We start from the raw sequence: 17,713 nt of genomic DNA on the forward strand, positions 1-17,713 counted from the left end.
ACTTAATTACACAAATGTTTCCCGGAAGATTTAAATGCTCCAGAAATGGGTCTTAAACTCAATGTTCATTAAAGGTCATAAGAGACACTCTCTTTGAATTTTGTCTCTTACAACAAAATTTCAAAGTCTGGTTAAAATTGAGACATTTTTAAATTGAAGGGCAACTTTCTTAAACTGAGCTTGGAGATGCTCGTTTGTTAAATACTGTAAGGAAATGATCAGACAACGACGCTGTGTTTTGTTTTCATTTGCACAATGATCATTTATTCCACAAAAACATGCATTTAATGGGTATCTGTACAGGTTGGAAGCATGAAAAGCACAGATTTGTTTAAAGCAATGTAAAGAGAAGGCAATAAAATAGCTGTAATTATTCATAAGGTTATTAATAATCCTGGTTGTACTCACATGGTCCTCTATGTCCAGCGGTCCTCGTTTCCTGTGTTTCCTCACTCACAAACACACCCAGACACACACACACACACACACAGGGTCGGAGAACAAATAGAACCATTTTCAACATTTTATTTTCCCCCCACTCTGTATTGATTGTTTTGATTTCCTGCTGGTGGCACTTAGTTTCTGATGTAGCTATTAAACTGAAAGCCTTACCGGTGCACAGCGTTCATAACAGGCCGTGAAGAGCCATCACTGCGAGCGGTGCAGGATTCAAAGAGAGGAGCCGCCACCATCTTCATCAGTTAACATGTGGGGGAAAGGTTTCCATCACATCAGACACATCAAAGTGTGGCTCTGGATCCCTGAGGATGAAAACAGGAGCGAGGAGGGGAGGGGATGAGAAACGGGGGATGAGTTCAAAAAAATTCAGGGGGAAGGAGGTGCGTGTGTGTAGGTAACGTTCACTCACTTCTTCCTTTATGTAAACACAAAGAAAAATGCGTACACTAAGGTGACCTGACACATTTACGCACGTCCCCGATATGAAGGCTGATAAATGCTGAATAATTTAGTTATTTATTGAATTTTTCATGCTATAGGCTACCCCTCCCCTCTCTAACAAAGTGACTCTGGGAAGATGTGCTGACATCTGGCGACGGCCGGCTCACCTGTGACTATGTTTAATTTCCAAGTAAACTCCGCAGATTAAAAACTAACTTCTGACCAATAAAGATGTCGAATGGGAGCACTCGTTTTCTATTTGTTCCCTCCAATTGTTTTCATCTAACACCGCTTTTTTTGTTTTCGTGTTTGTGTGCGCGAAAGGAACGATTTATTGCTAAAATCGAAACTCATTTCCCTAAACGACCCCCGTGCTAATTAAAGTAGACCTAAATTAAGGGCAGGTTTAACTGCACGGATTTATCAGAGTTAGGAGCCCATTCACATCGACACTTTTAAAAGGAAAAAAATTAAGCTGTATTATTTGCCGCTTACGCACTTAGAAATAACAGTCCCAAGAATGTCTTTTTTTAACTTCTCATACTTGATTTAATGCAATAATTTAATGACCGCACTAAGAAACTGCAAATGAATTAAGGGAAGTGGGTCTTTCGGTACTTGATTATAACTGCCTAATCAATCCAACTGATCACCACTTTTGTCTTTTAGAGTGATTCTCACGCTGAGGCTGTGTGTGTGTGTTTGGCACCAAATCGATCTGGACCTCTTCAATTAAAGAGAATATTTGCGGAGTCAAGAGACCCTTACTGAAAACGTGTTCATTTCAAATTAAGCCAAACTGACTGCATTAATGCTCCCTGCACGGCAGCCTCACATGGAGACACCTAACAGACCTTTAACTGCTTTAAGGATCCAAGTTACGCGTAAAACCGCCTCTACTTTATTTTGGATCTCAGCCAAACTAATCTTTTGCAAATTTATTCTTGTTACTAGGCAACTTTTCGGGCATCTGCCCAACAAAGCAGAGCAAATGTGATTCGATTAAACTAAGTAACCTATGCACACAGAGGTACACACAATCAGTGTGGACACTACTTCTTTAACCGTATTTATCTTAAATACCAAAAAACTTATGTAATAAAAAAGTAACTCAGAGCAAAAATCTGACTTATCAAGTTAAGATGTTTTTCTTTAGAAATGTCTATCCCTATAAATGTAATAAATGTAGTAAACGGAGCTTTTTCTTCTAATATCACTTTTATCTGGTCTGATGCAGCAACGTATTTTAAACCTAATGGGATGCTGATACATTGATGAACACATTTCCCAAACAGTATTATAGATTTAATCCTTAAATTATGAACCATAGCTTAAAAAGAAAAAGAAAAAAAAGAAACCCCACAACACTCTTTAGTGTTACCTGCAGTCGTGTTCATGAGTAATGGGCCCAGTGGCGTTATAATTTCTGTGTGAATAATTAGAGGTCCTGGCTTAGGTGCTTTTAAATGTGATGCAGAAGTAAAGGCAGTGATGCAACAGGTCAGGGATCAGAGATGATAAAAAAAAAAAAAAGAATAAATAAATAAACGACACTTTTTTCAAACTCAGATTTTTATTGGTCAGTACAAATAAACGAAAGTGAAGCCGACTGTCTTCATCCTCCTTCCAGAAATGCACTTCTTCTGTGTCGGTGTTGGAGGCTGGAAAAAAAATCCCCCCCCCCCTTTGACTAGACTTGTGTCGCCTTCCTAAACGGGACGTAAAAATTATCGCCGAAGGGATCTTGCGCATAGGTGGGGAAAAGCAATGCTTCACAAAAAACAAAAAGACAAAACGCAGAACATTTGGAGCTGGAACAATGAGAAATAATTCCGCCAAATATGCTAATGTGCACTGTAGAAGAAACAGAAATTCCATAGCATACACTCTGTTTGTCATACCCAAAGACAAGTTGAAATTAACGATTTTTCAAACGCTAATGGGATCCTGCTGATACGGGACTGAAGCAGTCAAAACTGCTCACTGAAAAACTAAATAAGAGCAGAAACACTGCACCAACTACACTCTTTTCTCACCGTCTTAGCAAAAATAACTGTCTTTCAAAAAAGGTGTGGAACTATCTGTGTCTAGTTGGTTTAGACTGGACTGCATGCACACACACGTACCATGCACGCACTCTGACACGCTTACATTTAACGTAGTGCTTCATATTGGAGGAAATGATACAAAAAGTGAATTTTATATATATATATGTATATATATCCACCTCTTATCTTCTTTAATCTTCTGTCTTCGCTCTTCAGCTCAGCAACCCTCTCAGAGGCACCGTGTTCTTTATGTCTCTTGGTGTTGGCTCTCCTCAGTCTTCCACACACCCTTTTTTCCTTCTGCATTTAAAGTTTTTTTCTTCTGGAAGCTGCTGAATTAATTCTTCTTCAGCTCAGCTTTGCCACATCGTGCCCACCCCAGTGCAATAACTGCACATTCATCCACCTGCAGTCTCCATTTCAGTTTTTAAGAGGCTTTTATGACCTCCAAGACTTTTGACTGTGAGCAGTCTCAGGGCTACATGCTCAGTCAGTACCGTGGGGGCATAAAGGGTCTCTTAGGGGGGAACATTGGGCCTCCTGGTCTTAGACCTGGACGTTTGCCTCTAAACCTCGGGTCAGGACCTTGAAATCGAGGAAATGGGGGGCGAGGAGGTCCTCTGGGGTGTGGGTGATGTGCAGGGTGAGGAGGTCGATGCGGAGGTCGTAGACCGGGATGACGGATTTCGTGATGAGGCGGTGGTCTCCTAGGGGGGTATTGCGGAGCAGGGGGGCTGTGATGTGGGTAGTCGTGGGCGTAGTAAGGCTCCTCTGAGTTTGAGAGTGGAGGAGTGAGGCGGCCTCGAACTCGGGGATAGTGGTGTGGAGGGCTGCCTGGTCTGTAATACGGGTCATCTGGGCCGTGATAAGGATTGTCTTGGAAATAAGGGGGCTCGTGCTGGAGGAGTTCGTCGTGGTGCCGCTCGAGGTCCCCCTGGTAATGCCGGTCATCTGACTGGTGATGTAAATCCTCAGGGTGATGTGGCCGATGCTGGTCAGTGTCATACAGATGTTCATCAGGATGATACAGGGATTTGTGTTGATGATCATGGACCACCATCCCACTGATGACACTCTCAGTTCTGGCCCCGAGCACGTCCCCAGAGTCTGTGCCGGGAATCGGCTGCTGCTCCGGAGGAATCATCGAATTGCTGGCCGATGAAACGGAAACCTCAAAACCGCGAGGAGGGGGAGGTAACCTTGGGACAGGAGGAAGATTGCTTTTAAAGAAACCATGCAATGGGGTGCCCCCCTGCTGGGAGAGCAGCTCTTGAGGTTCACGAGTTTGCTCAGCTTGGTATGGATAACGTCCGGATGTCTTGTTTTCTTGAGCCCCTCCAGGCATATTATAGCCCCTGGGCTGCTGAGAGCTCCCCTCTGGGTAAGTGTCACCGTACCAACTCCTTTCACTAGGCCCATGAAAGCTGTCAGCAGTCTGTGTGTTACCGGCACTGCCTGGGGCTCTTTCTCCAGGCACTGGCCCTCCTGTCTGTGCAGAAATCTGCTGGTAATGTCCAACCGGGGCAGTAATCCCATGTTCAGAGATCTCCTGTTTGCCAAACGGGTACGCCTGGTAGATCTGCCCATTCTGAGCCACACCTGGCTGCAGGTGAGCAGGCTGTTGAGGATTGTTGGGGTTCGGCTGTGTGCTATTCTGGTATGCAACAGGAGCCATTATTGCAGATTCAACAGATGACTGACTTAACTTGGGAGCAAATGGAACCACCATTGGCTTGTCCATAATCTCATCCTGAGTAGGCGTGCCTCCCCCCTCGTCCCGCACAGGTGTCCCATCCTGGGTGTCTGTGCAAGTAACCGGACTATGATTATTGCTTCCGAGAGCTGGGTTTGTTGAAAAAACCAAGTCAAATGCACTAAAAGCAGGGTTTCCCTGCAAGAAGCTGTGTATTTTAGACTCTAAACTTGTAGAGGGTGGTTCAGGATCTGTTGTCAAATCCATGTCTCTATGAAGAGCCTGAACCAGGGCAGAGGCAGGGTTGGAATTCTGGGGGGATGCTTGGGTGCTTGAGCTCTGCCTTGCAGTAGATTTGGATAGGGGAAGCACAGATGTGCCAAAGGAGTGAGGCAAGCTCTGAGAGGGTACCGCTGATGAAACTGTGGATGAAGGAGAGGCAGTAATCTTGCCTGTACTGGAGGAGTCAGCTGAGCTGCCCACAACAGAGGTGATGCCTAAGGGGCACAAGGAAGATAGAAGATAGATAAGCAAGGGTGCTGCTATAAATCAACATTTCTTTGAATACTTTAAGTAAAGGTTGACTCTCACCTTCGAGGCTGCTTTGACCCTGGACTTTGGACAGAGCACTGAGGAGGTCTGCAGGACTCACTTCTACCTTGGAGAGGATACTAACCAGTGAACTGGGGTCCTGTGCTGCCACAGGAAGAGCAGGCGTGCTCTTAACTGAGGAGACAGCGGGGGCAGCTGCAGGAGGAGTCTCCACTAAGGGCGCTGCAAAAAACAAAGCTACACTCACTCACAGAGTAACCCACCATATACTAACTTTTTATTAGACAGTTAACAGATCTGTGAAGGCCAAATGTTCATTCATAGATTTATGCATTATGAGGCATATTTAAAACAAACTAACTTTGACATTTGACAAACCTACTGGATTAACTTAAATACTCTGTTAAATCTATGCAATCTAAAGACACTGAAAACATATATGCAGCTTAAGTACATACTCACATATGCTCTCAGGATCTTTTTGTTTATCTCTACATTAAAAATTAATGACACTGCAAAGATATTAACGCTCCAAACACATTGCAAACCCAGTTGGTTTTTCCACAGCAGAAGTCGAGACACGCTTAATGACGGCACGTGGAAGATTTTATTTTATTTTGAAAGAATTGAAAGAAATCATCTATGTGCATGTCACAAAAAGGCCCTCGCTACTCACCTGTGTTCTTCACGACTGAGCTTAAGCTGTTGAGGATGGAGCCAATTTTATTCATGTCCACACTTTCCAGAGCGGCCGCTGGAGCGGCAATGGGAGGCGCGATCTGTGCGACGGTGGGCTGCTCTGTCGCTACTAATGGCACGCTTTTTGCAGGCATCGGTGCGGGCACCTCTGGGTGGAGAACGGGTTCTGTCCGCTCTTCAACTGAGGAAAGAAAATATGGCAGCGATAACAGTGAGTGAGGGCCAATGTAATGGTGCAGCTAAGTGCAGTTCCTCTACATTTGGTTTTTGTGACTAATTTTGTCGCTGTCACCTGATTTCCAGGGCAAATTTCTCAAAAGTTACTCAAATAATGGTTGCAGGAAGGAATGCGGTGCAAAAAAGAGAACAGAAAATATATTTATGACTCTAGCTGTATATTGACAAGTGTTTTAATATTAAAAATGTTTCCTAGAGATGTAGGGTACTGAGATTTGCTTTTGCAGAGACCTGATGCTCAAAATTAGCTCAAGATGGATAATTACATTAGAACATTTTCTCTTTAGCGGTAACCAAAGCTAATTATTTACTTCTATACCATCCTATCCCTACCAGCTTATACTGTCATCCCGACTTTCTCCATGTCTTCATTCACTACATCCATGAACCTCCTTTGTGCTATTCCATATTCAGCATCCTTAGCCTTGCTTCTCTAACTTTGTCTCCAATTTCCTCGACCTGTGCCGTCTCTCTCTGACGTACCAATTTCTAACCCTAGTCACTCGCAACGAAAACTTCAACTCTGCCACATCTGGCTCCAGTTTTGAAATGACTCCATTTGGTCAGCGTAGCCACTAAAACTGCTTGGATGCTTCAGGATTAATGAATTCCTCTAAATAACAGGTGTGATTTGTAAAGCCTGATTTATCTTTGATGCAGAGCTTTACCAGATGTCCACAGCAGGCGATGGTTTCACCTGTGATCACAATGCATCCATCTAAGTAAATGCATACTCTGTGATATGTGATGGCGGTGGGCTGGGCACACGCTAGAACTCAAACTACATTGAGGAAGAATATTCCTATTTTAACATGCAGGTCAATTTAAGAATGTGCACATCAGCTACTGCGCAGATGCTGTTTCTTCCATGGAGTCTCATCAGATTGTGTATAACAGACATTTTGTCTTCATTAAATGGTCAGAAATGAGAAGAAAACTGTCAAACTTCTGTCAAATAAGGTAACACAGACTCATCACCTTTCTTATTTCGAACGCAGTCAAATCCAAAAGGCCCTTTTTTTCCTCCAGGAAAAACTTTAACAAGCCAGCTTATCTCAAAACAAACGAAATATGTAAAAAGACTGCTTTTAAAATTAAAACTCGGAACATTTGAACTAGTTAGATGACACCATGCAACATCTGTATTAACTACTACCGACAGCAGGTTCAAAAGATGCTACTGCAAAAGTTGAAACAATGATTATCATGCAATGCTTGAGAACTTTTGTGTCATTACGGTGCTTGCCCATCTCTCCTGTGTTTGTCATTTCATTCTTTTTAGTAAAGTACTGAAGACCAATATAAAAACCACAAAGCACTTAAAAAGCATTGCAGAGGCTTGAAATCCCAAAACATTACTCCCTCCTTACCTATGATGCCCCCACTCTCCATTTCGTCCTCAGACAGCTCCATGTCCTCCACCTCGCGATTGTCATTCTCACCGAGAGCCTCTGTGTCTCTGGGAGACCCCCCCGGGGAGGACAGAGGGCTCGGGGCTGGGGGCTCTGCATCATCGTCCATTGCAGAACCATCGAGGTCTGGATCGGGGTGGGCCATTTCCAGACCGTGGAAAGGAGACTCTGAGCCTGTTGGAGATGGAGCGTCTGCCGAGGGAGAGGGGATGGGTGACTCGTCCAGGTCGGGCAAGGTGGACTTCAAGGTGTCCAGCTTACGCTTGAGGTGGGACACCCGGTTAGCAAATGTTTGGTAGGCCTTGAGAGGAGAAGCAACGGAGTTTAAATACATGAAAATGTAAATGTTAAGTCTATTAGCCAGTTTTAATACAGACTTCACGCAAATTCAAACAGCAAGATAGAGAGGCATAAGGTTTATCTACAGCTAGCAACATAAGAGTCTAAAACATAATGTACCAAAATGCCCAACACAAGCTGGGTAATAAACCTACAGGTAACTGAATTTCTTCATGCTTTAGAACAACAACAACAACAACAAAAATACAAATTAAAAATAAACATCTTTCACTTACGTTAGCTACAATCTTCACTTCCTTGTACTGCATCTCATAGAAGATATCTGCGTTGGTGAGTGCCTCCATGAGTTGAGGTAGGATTTTGTTTTGTTTATCAAAGAACTTCACAAACTCCTGTAGCTGTGCGCTTCCTTCCTCAAAGTCCTTGGAGAACTTCTTTCCTCCTGCCTTATCTGCAAGAACCAAGCAGTAATGTGAGGAAATCGTCAAAGTCATAACCCATCCTTCCTATCGCTCCAGGTTAGGCTGTATAGCTGCAAAAATAATAAAATACCTTTGAGTTTCTTGAGGGCATCAGAACTGAAGATGTCAACCCTCATAGCTGCCAGCTGTTTCTCTCTGAGGTCGACCTCCTCCACAGATCTCTTGTACTTGGCCAGCTGGTCTATGAGTGCCTGCGGCTAAAGCAGAGGGAGCAGTCAGTCATATCATAAGCGCAACAAAGTCTGATCACAGTGTTTGAGTCAAAGACAAGACGATAACAACCGTGCTTGTAAAACGGCACAGCTGGAGTTTAGTGAGGAGCTTTAAACTCTAACATCACACTTACCACAAATTCAGCAACGACCTTGGATCGTAGATCAGCTTTAGACTCGGCTGGAGCTTTAAAATAAATAAAAAGCCCATAAACTCAAACAGCAAAATTAACTACAAACACCCAGAAATCTACACAACAGAATGAAATGCAACATTATTTAACGGAATTATTCCTAAACTCTGGGAAAACTATGGATGTATTAAACCTAATAAATAAGAAACTTGTCTTAAAGCCAATTAAATTAAAAATTAAATAAATTGTGTTTTCATAATCACTGACAGCCAAAACTGTAACTGCAATTAAAATACAATTAACTGTACAAGGTGCCACGACTGGTAACGACAAGTTTCATGTTAAGATGGTGCGTCTAATAAAATTAAAAATTATAAAAATAATAAGCAAACTTACTTTTTTGCTCCACAGGAGTGACAGGAGGGGACTCCTCTTTGATCAGGGCGTTCTTAAGGTCGGCAATGAGAGTCCCCGAATACACACCTCTCTCCTCCCAGATGGACAGTATCCTCTCTGCTGATTTTATCACCTTCGAGTCACCTTCACAGCTACAGAGAGGGGAGATGATAAAAACTATAATGATGGCTGCTGGATTTATGTGAGTCCAAATGAAACAAATGAGAGGAATGATGGACAAGAAACACTGAAAGGTAGAGAGCAGCAGAAAGAAACATTGCACCAGTGGAGCACTTACTACAAAGCACTTACTTAACCAGCTGGAAGGCGTCTAGAAGCACCTCGGCGAATGCCGTTCGGTAAACGATGGCATTTTTCCTTTTACAGTTCTGGATGACGTCATTGGCGAGGTATAGCAGGTTGAGCCTATGTGAGGCGTCAGCTGTTGGAGGAAACAGGGCTACATTTCACTGTGTGTTATACTTGTATAACTATGCATGTGACAAATAAAGAACCTTGAAACAGAGGCGCTGATGTTAGCTTGTTTGAACCAGACTGCTTCTAATTATGGTGCTTTTATCTGCGGCTGTTCATTCCCTTAAATCTTTCATCGTTTTTACTGTTTTTGTTGCTGCACAGCATGTGTCCCATTTTTAAATGTGCATATGAAAAAATCTGACTTGAAACCAGTTGAGCCGGAGAAGCAGCTCAGCTCTCTTTCACCTATTTTATTAAATATAGGTCAAAATAAGTAGTGGTCCAACATACTGCTTAATTTATTATCAATTTATAATTTTTGTACTTTATAAAAAGGTCAACATTTTTACTTAATGCCCAGTTAAACTGAATAAATGACAAAAATCCATTATAGACATGTGTGATTAAGTCTGAAGTGATAAATCAGATTCATAAACAACACAGAAAAGATAGCATGCAGTCAACAGCTACCAAGAATATTTAATCAACAGCTAACTGTTAAACATGACGTGAAATCATTTACACAATCTTTGTTCACATTTTATGACCTAAACAAGGAGTTTTAAAAATGCCTGTTTTATGGTTTATACACACCATGTGTCATTTTTATTTGCAGTTTTTTTTATATTTATGATATGATATCAGCTCATAATATCTCCTGGGCAATAGTTTAATCAGTGCTTGATAAAATAACCAACATCCAGATGCAAAATAAGTCTGCAATGCAACTAATTTCAATTCTCTGTAAGTAAATAATTTTGCTTTAAATAATCAAGTCTCTATTAATTCTCTAATTGTCTAGATGACAGATGAAAGCCACGCTTCTTACTCATCACGAGTAGAAAAGCAAAAGGCTGTTGTTTTCCTTATTATGCTGAGGGTTTGAACCCTAAACACAAACCCCAAACACTACAAAACAGTTTACTTTGAAATTTCTCCTGCAGCACTGAGATCCGCGAGTGTGATCACGTTAGAAGAACAAAATTGTAATATGCTCAGAGATCACTCTAAATTCTCCAAAGTCAAACACCGTTTCAGGTAACTGTAAAATCACTGCGACCAAGATTAACAGCGAAACAGGCAAGCGAGAGCCAAAGACAGCCATCTATGAATACCTTCATTAAAAGGTGGAAACAATCAGCTCGAGGCTTCAAAATCGGTGACATCACAGTGGCTAGTCATCTTTTACATACAGTCTATGTTTTAACTAGAGATACAGTGATCTGGAATCAGCTGATTTTCTAAATTTTTAGACTAGTGACTGACTAGTCAGCCTCTTGTATATTAAATTACAAAGCGGCCCGTTCAACGCATGTGCAACACATGCACAGCAGTGCAGGCATTATCAAAAGGAGCCTATCCTAGCTGCCATAGGTCAAGAGGCGGGATACATCCTGGACACGAGTCCACCTCGCTGCAGGCCTAACACACAGAGACAGAACTATTCAAACACACCTCACTACAACTCACAAAACCCACTAACTGCATGTTTGTAGGAGGAGGTCAGAGTATCCAGAGAGGACCCACGCAGACAACAGAAGAGCATGCAAACTCTAAACAGAAAGACGTAACAAGATGATGGATTTGAACGCAGGACCTCTTGCTGACGGGCAGCACTGCTAACCACCACCCCCTCACCCAATGAAGAACGTCTCCAGTTGAATCAAGCTTTCCAAACAGTAGTGTATTTTACATTTTTATTCTCTTTCTGTCTCTCTCTCTCTCTCTCACACACACACACACACACACACACACACACACACACACACACACACACACACACACACACACACACACACACACACACACACACACACACACACACACACACACACACACACACACACACACACAAAGCCAGCAGAAGCTGAAGAAATTACTGCAAAAGACGTCACCAAAAGGTCAGTGAACCCCATCTGGTGATGGATATTGATACAACTTCATTGATTCCAAAGCCATTATCGATTCTGCTTATAGGTCAGATTCATTATTGATTCTTTTACTGACCTGATCCATGTTTGTGCGTTTTTCAACATCAACACGACTGTTTTAAAACGTTTTTACGTTTAAGATCCCTCCTGTTCTTGGGCAGCCTAAACCGAATACAGCATTTCCATTAGTGAGAACACGTCTTTTATGTGCTCCAAGAGATGAAGGGCATCTACAATCTGATTTTACATGTTTTTTCCTCAGCTTATGTGTAAGAAAGACTTCATTCTCTTTGAGCCTGAGAAATACTTGAAAGTGGGTGTGCAGAAGCTCCACTGCCATGCTTGACACCATTGCTCTGCAAAGTGAAAGAAAAAATATTCCTCTTATCAGGAAGAGGAACTGATACAACTTTGACAAACCGGAAATTTTGGTATGGATTCTTCACTGGAACTGGTTTTTAATTACTGTCCCTAACTCTGTACAGTGATCTGTGGTTTTACTATTTTTGTTTAAACATAAGATCTGGGATCTTTTTTTTTTTTTTTTTTTTTTTAAATCAAGACATTTCTGTTGGACAATGTTAATGTTTTCCAGCTTATCTCCAGCCAATCTGGTGCACTGACTTAATACTACTTACAATTAGGGTGCAGTTAGTAAGATGTAGGTATATTAAAAATACCTTAGTGCAGTAGTAGTATTAAGTAAGTTCGACCCCACCCATATGGAAAAGATATATATAAATCTTATAAAGTTTGTATCTGTCTTGTGTGAAATTTGTATGAAAAGCATACAAGAGTGAAAACAGATATAAGATCCCTTGAAAAATTATATAAATGAAACTTGTATGTTTTGGATACTTACTAAAACAATATATGAAAGTAATGAGAAAGTGGCCACTTTCATGAGTAAATCATATAAGCCTTATATGATTTACTATATGAAGTAGGCCACATCTTATGCAAGTCTTTTATAAGTTTTTTCTATTTCTTTTCCATATGGGCACCCCTGTTGTTTTGTTTAGGACAGAGGTGGCAAACATAAGGCTCGGGGGCCTGAATCAGCCTGACAAAGGTGCCATTCTGACCTAATCTGACCCCCAGCTTTGGAAAATACAACAAAGGGCATATGTTTTTGACCTTTTAACTATATTTTCACAGGTTTGACAGCTTTTTCTGCTGATAAAGATGTCCCGCAGCCATTAATACCACGCCAAAGTAGTTAAGTAATAGATAAACAATTAGGTTAGTCTTTTATTGTCATTGCACGTGTACATGGGTGCTCCATACCAACTGTGCAGGACTAAAATATAAATAGTAAGACAACAGAAATGCATAACAAGCAATAGGAATATATACAAAACCAGAGGAAGCCCCGCAATAGAAAGACACTGTCTGTTAAATGACAGAAACAGAAGTTCCTGTCTCACTGTCTAATATTGACATTTCTATTAAAAAGGAAGCAAAATCTTCATCAATTAACAAACACTTTGTTTTATAAACACAGGAGAGTCTGGAAAGTGAGCTACCAGAATGTTTTCTGGTGCTTGTGTTTTCCTACATGTATCATGTAGGAAAAAAACGATATGCTGTTGAAATTGCATTATTTATCTAATATTAAGATATCTCAGGGAATAAACGTGTAGTTAAAGTTTCACTCCACCAACCCACCTAAGAACAAAGCGGGCTGTATGTGATGGTCAATGTAAAATGAGTTTGGCATCACTGGTTCAGGACTTTTCCAAAATAGTAAAAAAAAACAAAAAAAACAAAACACAACCCCCCCCCCCCCCCCCCCCCCCCCCCCCCGATATGACACTATAGAGACAAAAATGTCCACTTGTTTTATCTGATGAACACAAGGTTAGATTTAATTTACAACAGTACAAAACAGAAAAAGGAGAGCCAGCAATGCCAAAAAGCTTGATATACTTTCTATTAAATTAATAATCAAATTACTGTAACAAATCTGATATATTAATCTGCACATTTAACAATTTCTTTCTTATTTTCGTTCTCAAGTTCATCCAGAAAGCTTTGGTAGCTTCCAGTTAATACATTTAAATGCTATGTTTTTAAATGTATTTATTAAGTGTTATTCAGATGTTTAAAACATCTGTCTTCACGGTACACCACTAAGCCTCTGAAAAATCCCTAACAGGCTTTAAACTGCATAAATGGAAAACTCAGGTGTCAGATATAATGAAACAGTCATATCTTTAATGACAAAATGGAGACAATGTCTAAAAGAGGATAACACTATACTGCAATCACAGAGGGAGAACCACAACTCTGCTGTTAATAAGGCTCCACGCTGAACATACCATGCTGTCTTCATCAGCAAAAGACAGTGATGAACTTTAAATTGAAAGCAAATGCTAAAACCTCACTAGAGTACAAATTAATGAACAGTAGGTATAAAGGTCTCAATAGCAATGGCCTTTGTCTTAAATTACTGGACAATTCCAACAATATGAATGATCCTTAAGCTGCAAGTCAAAATAAATTACTCGAAAACTATTCAAGGGCTGTGCATGAGATTTATTCACCTGCTCTGCAGAGAATCAGAAACAGACCACTATTCTCACGTCTGCAAGAAAAAGTTTGTGAACCTGTTTAAACTACTTCTGCACTGATTATTCATAAAATGTGAGCTGAATCTAAATCACAAACATAATCCAATTACACAAATAAAATACGCACATTGTACTTTTGTTGATATAATCTCACAGTGAAGGCTTGAAAATGTAGATTCAACCGTTAGGAGCTCCACTTAAGCAGATGCTGCCTGAAGCATGGATTGTACAGGGGAACATTTGATACATAGCGATGACACTACCCAAGTGAAAAAATGTATAAGGCAAAAGGATTGGTCCTAGCAAGGATTAAGATTTACGATATAAGATTTGTCTTCTTAGTGTAAGACTGGTGGGAGCTGTGTCTTAATTACAGTTACTAGAAAGCTAGATGTGTGATCAAGGCTGCAAAAGCATCTCCTAATACCTTGGCAATAACACAAAGTACTGACTGATTTATTATAAAATAAATAATAGAGCCCCACTGAGAACCTGGTGCAGTTTGACAAATTTCCAAACAAACATGTAAATAATCAAAGTGTCGGTGACAACTCCAATACTTAAAGTGAGTTTGTGTACTCAGTAACATTAGTTTACTCCAGCGGGCCACACGAGGAACTAAAACTGCTGTGGAAGGCCGCACCTGTACACTGAACTCATTCTGCTTATTGTTACTTTTTATTTCTTTATACACTGCTTCTGGTGAAAGTAGATTTTTAGACCCCAAAAAATCAAAAAGACCCCAATTGTGGCCCCATGGATAAATTAACTGCCCAGCGCAGGTTTACGGTAACAGAATATATTTTGTCTACATCAGGGTTTTCAAGCAAAAGGCACCGGGGGACAAATTTGACCTGCCAAGGACTCCAATACGACCCACTTTTACAGCATTTCCTACTGAGAAAGACCTTCTCCTTGGCCATTCATACTACAACAGTGTAATATGTAAAGGACAAAAAATTAAATGACACAGAAATTCCTGTTTTTTTCACTATCAACAAAAGAAAATTCTGTTTGTTTGTTTATACACCCGGTCCAAGGTAAGAAAAAGAAAGAGAAACAGAAAGTTTACTGCGAATTAAGAAAAACTTCCTGTTTTATAATTATCGGACAGTCTGGGCAATGAGTTACCAGAACTTTTGCTGTAATTTTACATATTAATTTCTTACAATGTAAGCACAAAGAATCATACTGGCAGGTTTACTAGAGCAACATTTCTTAACGTGTAGACCAAATTAGATGAACTGTTGAAATTGCACTTTTTAATATATTAAGATATCTCATTATTTAATGTTTATTTAAATTTGTTTACATTGACAGAAAGGAGGGTTTCACTCATCTGTCCCAATTACAATCAAAGTAAGCCGTATGTGGCTCTCGATGTAAAAAAAAAAAAAAGAGTATGACATCGCTGGTCTATATATTATAGATGGACATTGGTGTCCCGCCCCATCCAAAACGTCACTGTTCCCCATGAGCTGACTACAAATAGTTCAGTCATACAGTTTGGTAACAAAACTGTCTTTCCAGTCTCATAACATGTAGTGATCTGGTAGGCTGTTAAATCTTGAATTTCCCGTTGTAGCCTGTAAAGCTGGCACAGGCTGACCTCTTGTAGCACTGTCAGAACTGTAAATTTGACAGGTTCACTACTCTGCACATTAGTTTATAAACTATTTGTAGACTACGCGGGTAAACGCAGGCTATAGTGTGCACATGGATGACAGCTTGAATGTCCCTGCTGTCAAAGGAGCGCCAGTTTTAAACTCCACCGTTTCCCGGCATTTCAACCTAAGGCAAATAGGACAAAGACCTTAACGCGCCCGGGTAAAGGTATGATTCGTCAAACAGCAGGAATAAAAACTATATTTAAAATATGTATAAGCACAAACATCTCATTGCAACCATTGCGATCGTTGAGCTCAAAAGAGTTCAAAGGTGCAGGCAGTAGGGCTACTTACATTTCTTCAAGCACTTGATCCAGTGTCGCACTATCACACTGTGGTACTTCTTGTTGTCGATGCACCACGCTGACAGTCCTTGAATCGAGTCCATGGTGTTGGTCACATTTTGTAACTTTCTGTCCAAAGTGGACTCCAGAGAGCCGCTGGTAGCGGCTCCGGCTCCCGCTGCCATGTCCGGACGAGTTTGTTGGTGAAGGCTAGCACTTAGCTTAGCATGCTAGCTTAACGCAGCACAGGCATCTTTGCACTCAGAAGCCTCTCAGCCTGCTCCGGTTGCTAACCCGTGTCCCAATCCCTGTGTGTGTACAAATTATTCACGGTGAGCTTCCTTATCGCGGCTAAACAGTCATATCGTTTCACATTGAAGGACTAAAATTCAGCGCCTCGCGGCATCCTGTGGATCTGTTTACTCGTTGTTGGTGGGGTGATGAAGAACACTTCCGCAAACACTGCTCGATTATGGCGCCACCCAGTGTCACGGAAGGTGACTTTTCTCTTCTTCTTTGTTTTTTGTTAGCGACACCAGCTGCGCGTTATTGGTAGAGCAAGTGCACTGTTTACTGTTTGTTGTGGCAGAGGAGTTTTAATTCTGTTTTAATATTTAAAAACTAATACAGTGCTGTGCAAAAGTCCTGAGTCACCTCTCATTTCTACATGTTTTGCTTCCAAGGAACCAGACTTTCTTGTTATTTTGGTAGTCTTCTGCAATAGTTCTTCAGGCTTTCCGAAGGTCTTTCAAAGTTGCTTGTTTTTTCACTTATTTTCAGTTGAGTCCTTGCAGCTAACCATTTACAGATGAATATTTTCTTTTGTTAAGCCAACACTGACCTATGAATTATTGGAGCAAAAATGTGGCCCTACACATAACATACAATTTAAAACAACCTGCCAACAAAAGCACACAATTTATTTCCAATTTGTTAGTTGAGTCAGTATAAAATGCCAAAAATTAATACTTATACACCAATGAGGTGATTTCCAAATTAGCCATTAAAACTTAGAATTTCTCAGGATGTTGTGCAGTGTGTCCTCAAAAAAATGTTGAGAAATCTACAGCAGATTTTTAGTTCATACCAGTGTGAAGCCAAATGTTGTTTTTGTACCATTTAAAGAATGCAGAGTAAATAAGTTCGTAGTGTATGAGGTGTTCTGGTCAGAAAAAATACTTTGCTGTGAAGAGAAACTTTCCTTTTTTTACCAAGCTCACAATTGGGCCTGCTGCTGGATCGGGTGACCCTGAACCAAGAATAATACAAGAATAAAAATGCCTTTATATAACCCACACATCGAAAATACCACTTTTGTGCTTTCTCCTCTCTCTCTCTTCCCTGTGTCTTTCTGGTGGGATCTCCTGCTTTGGAGAAGCATGTTCCTGACCTGCAGTTACTGGCCCCACCTTGTTATTTGCTGTGTTACTCGTGGCCTATCTGCACCCTTGTTTTTTCCTTTTCAATGCAGCCTGAATGTGCCATGACCGGTTACCCTAACCCCAATGATGTAGTGTGTTCACCTTCCAATAATATGCTCTAAATTGATGCTATACAAGTAAAACTGTACTTATCTAACCCATGGAATAATAAAGGAGCCTTATAAAAATATTTACGGGGTAGATTTAGTGGCTGGAAAGCCGAAAACTTAAACATCAATGCAGAAAAATGCTGATTTTGCTGATTCGTGTCATTCTGTACTTATCAAGAAATCAC

At 40.8% G+C, this 17,713-nt stretch overlaps 1 protein-coding gene across 4 annotated transcripts; it reads right to left on the minus strand.

Annotated features, from left to right (window-relative positions):
* Positions 1–227: 227 nt before the first annotated feature.
* On the minus strand, positions 228–16,455 carry rprd2a (regulation of nuclear pre-mRNA domain containing 2a). 4 transcript variants are annotated; one of them, XR_191128.3, is made up of 12 exons: positions 16,008–16,455; positions 9,378–9,507; positions 9,066–9,217; positions 8,670–8,722; positions 8,394–8,520; positions 8,117–8,292; positions 7,500–7,842; positions 5,870–6,073; positions 5,233–5,415; positions 3,128–5,138; positions 613–761; positions 229–448 (listed from the first exon to the last, which is right to left on the minus strand). XR_191128.3 is itself a non-coding variant. In XM_004549034.4 (10 exons), the coding sequence occupies exons 1-10, from the start codon at positions 16,180–16,182 to the stop codon at positions 3,439–3,441; spliced, it is 3,243 nt and encodes a 1,080-aa protein (XP_004549091.3). In that variant the 5' UTR covers positions 16,183–16,455; the 3' UTR covers positions 2,434–3,438. The 4 variants fall into 4 exon arrangements, 1 of the variants encoding a protein (XP_004549091.3); XR_191129.3 differs by having other exon boundaries at positions 229–452; XR_191127.3 differs by having other exon boundaries at positions 228–761.
* Between the last annotated feature and the right edge of the window lie 1,258 nt (positions 16,456–17,713).

The sequence above is a fragment of the Maylandia zebra genome, linkage group LG22 (genome assembly GCF_041146795.1).
Source record: "Maylandia zebra isolate NMK-2024a linkage group LG22, Mzebra_GT3a, whole genome shotgun sequence".
NCBI classification, from domain to species: domain Eukaryota; kingdom Metazoa; phylum Chordata; class Actinopteri; order Cichliformes; family Cichlidae; genus Maylandia; species Maylandia zebra.

Excerpts from the sequence above, each read along its gene's own strand:
- rprd2a (XM_004549034.4), bottom strand. The coding sequence starts at position 16,182 with ATGGCAGCGGGAGCCGGAGCCGCTACCAGCGGCTCTCTGGAGTCCACT. Across the intron at positions 6,074-7,499 it reads GGAGAGTGGGGGCATCATAG|TTGAAGAGCGGACAGAACCC; the intron begins GTAAGGAGGGAG and ends TTCTTTCCTCAG. Across the intron at positions 5,139-5,232 it reads GGGTCAAAGCAGCCTCGAAG|GCATCACCTCTGTTGTGGGC; the intron begins GTGAGAGTCAAC and ends TGTGCCCCTTAG.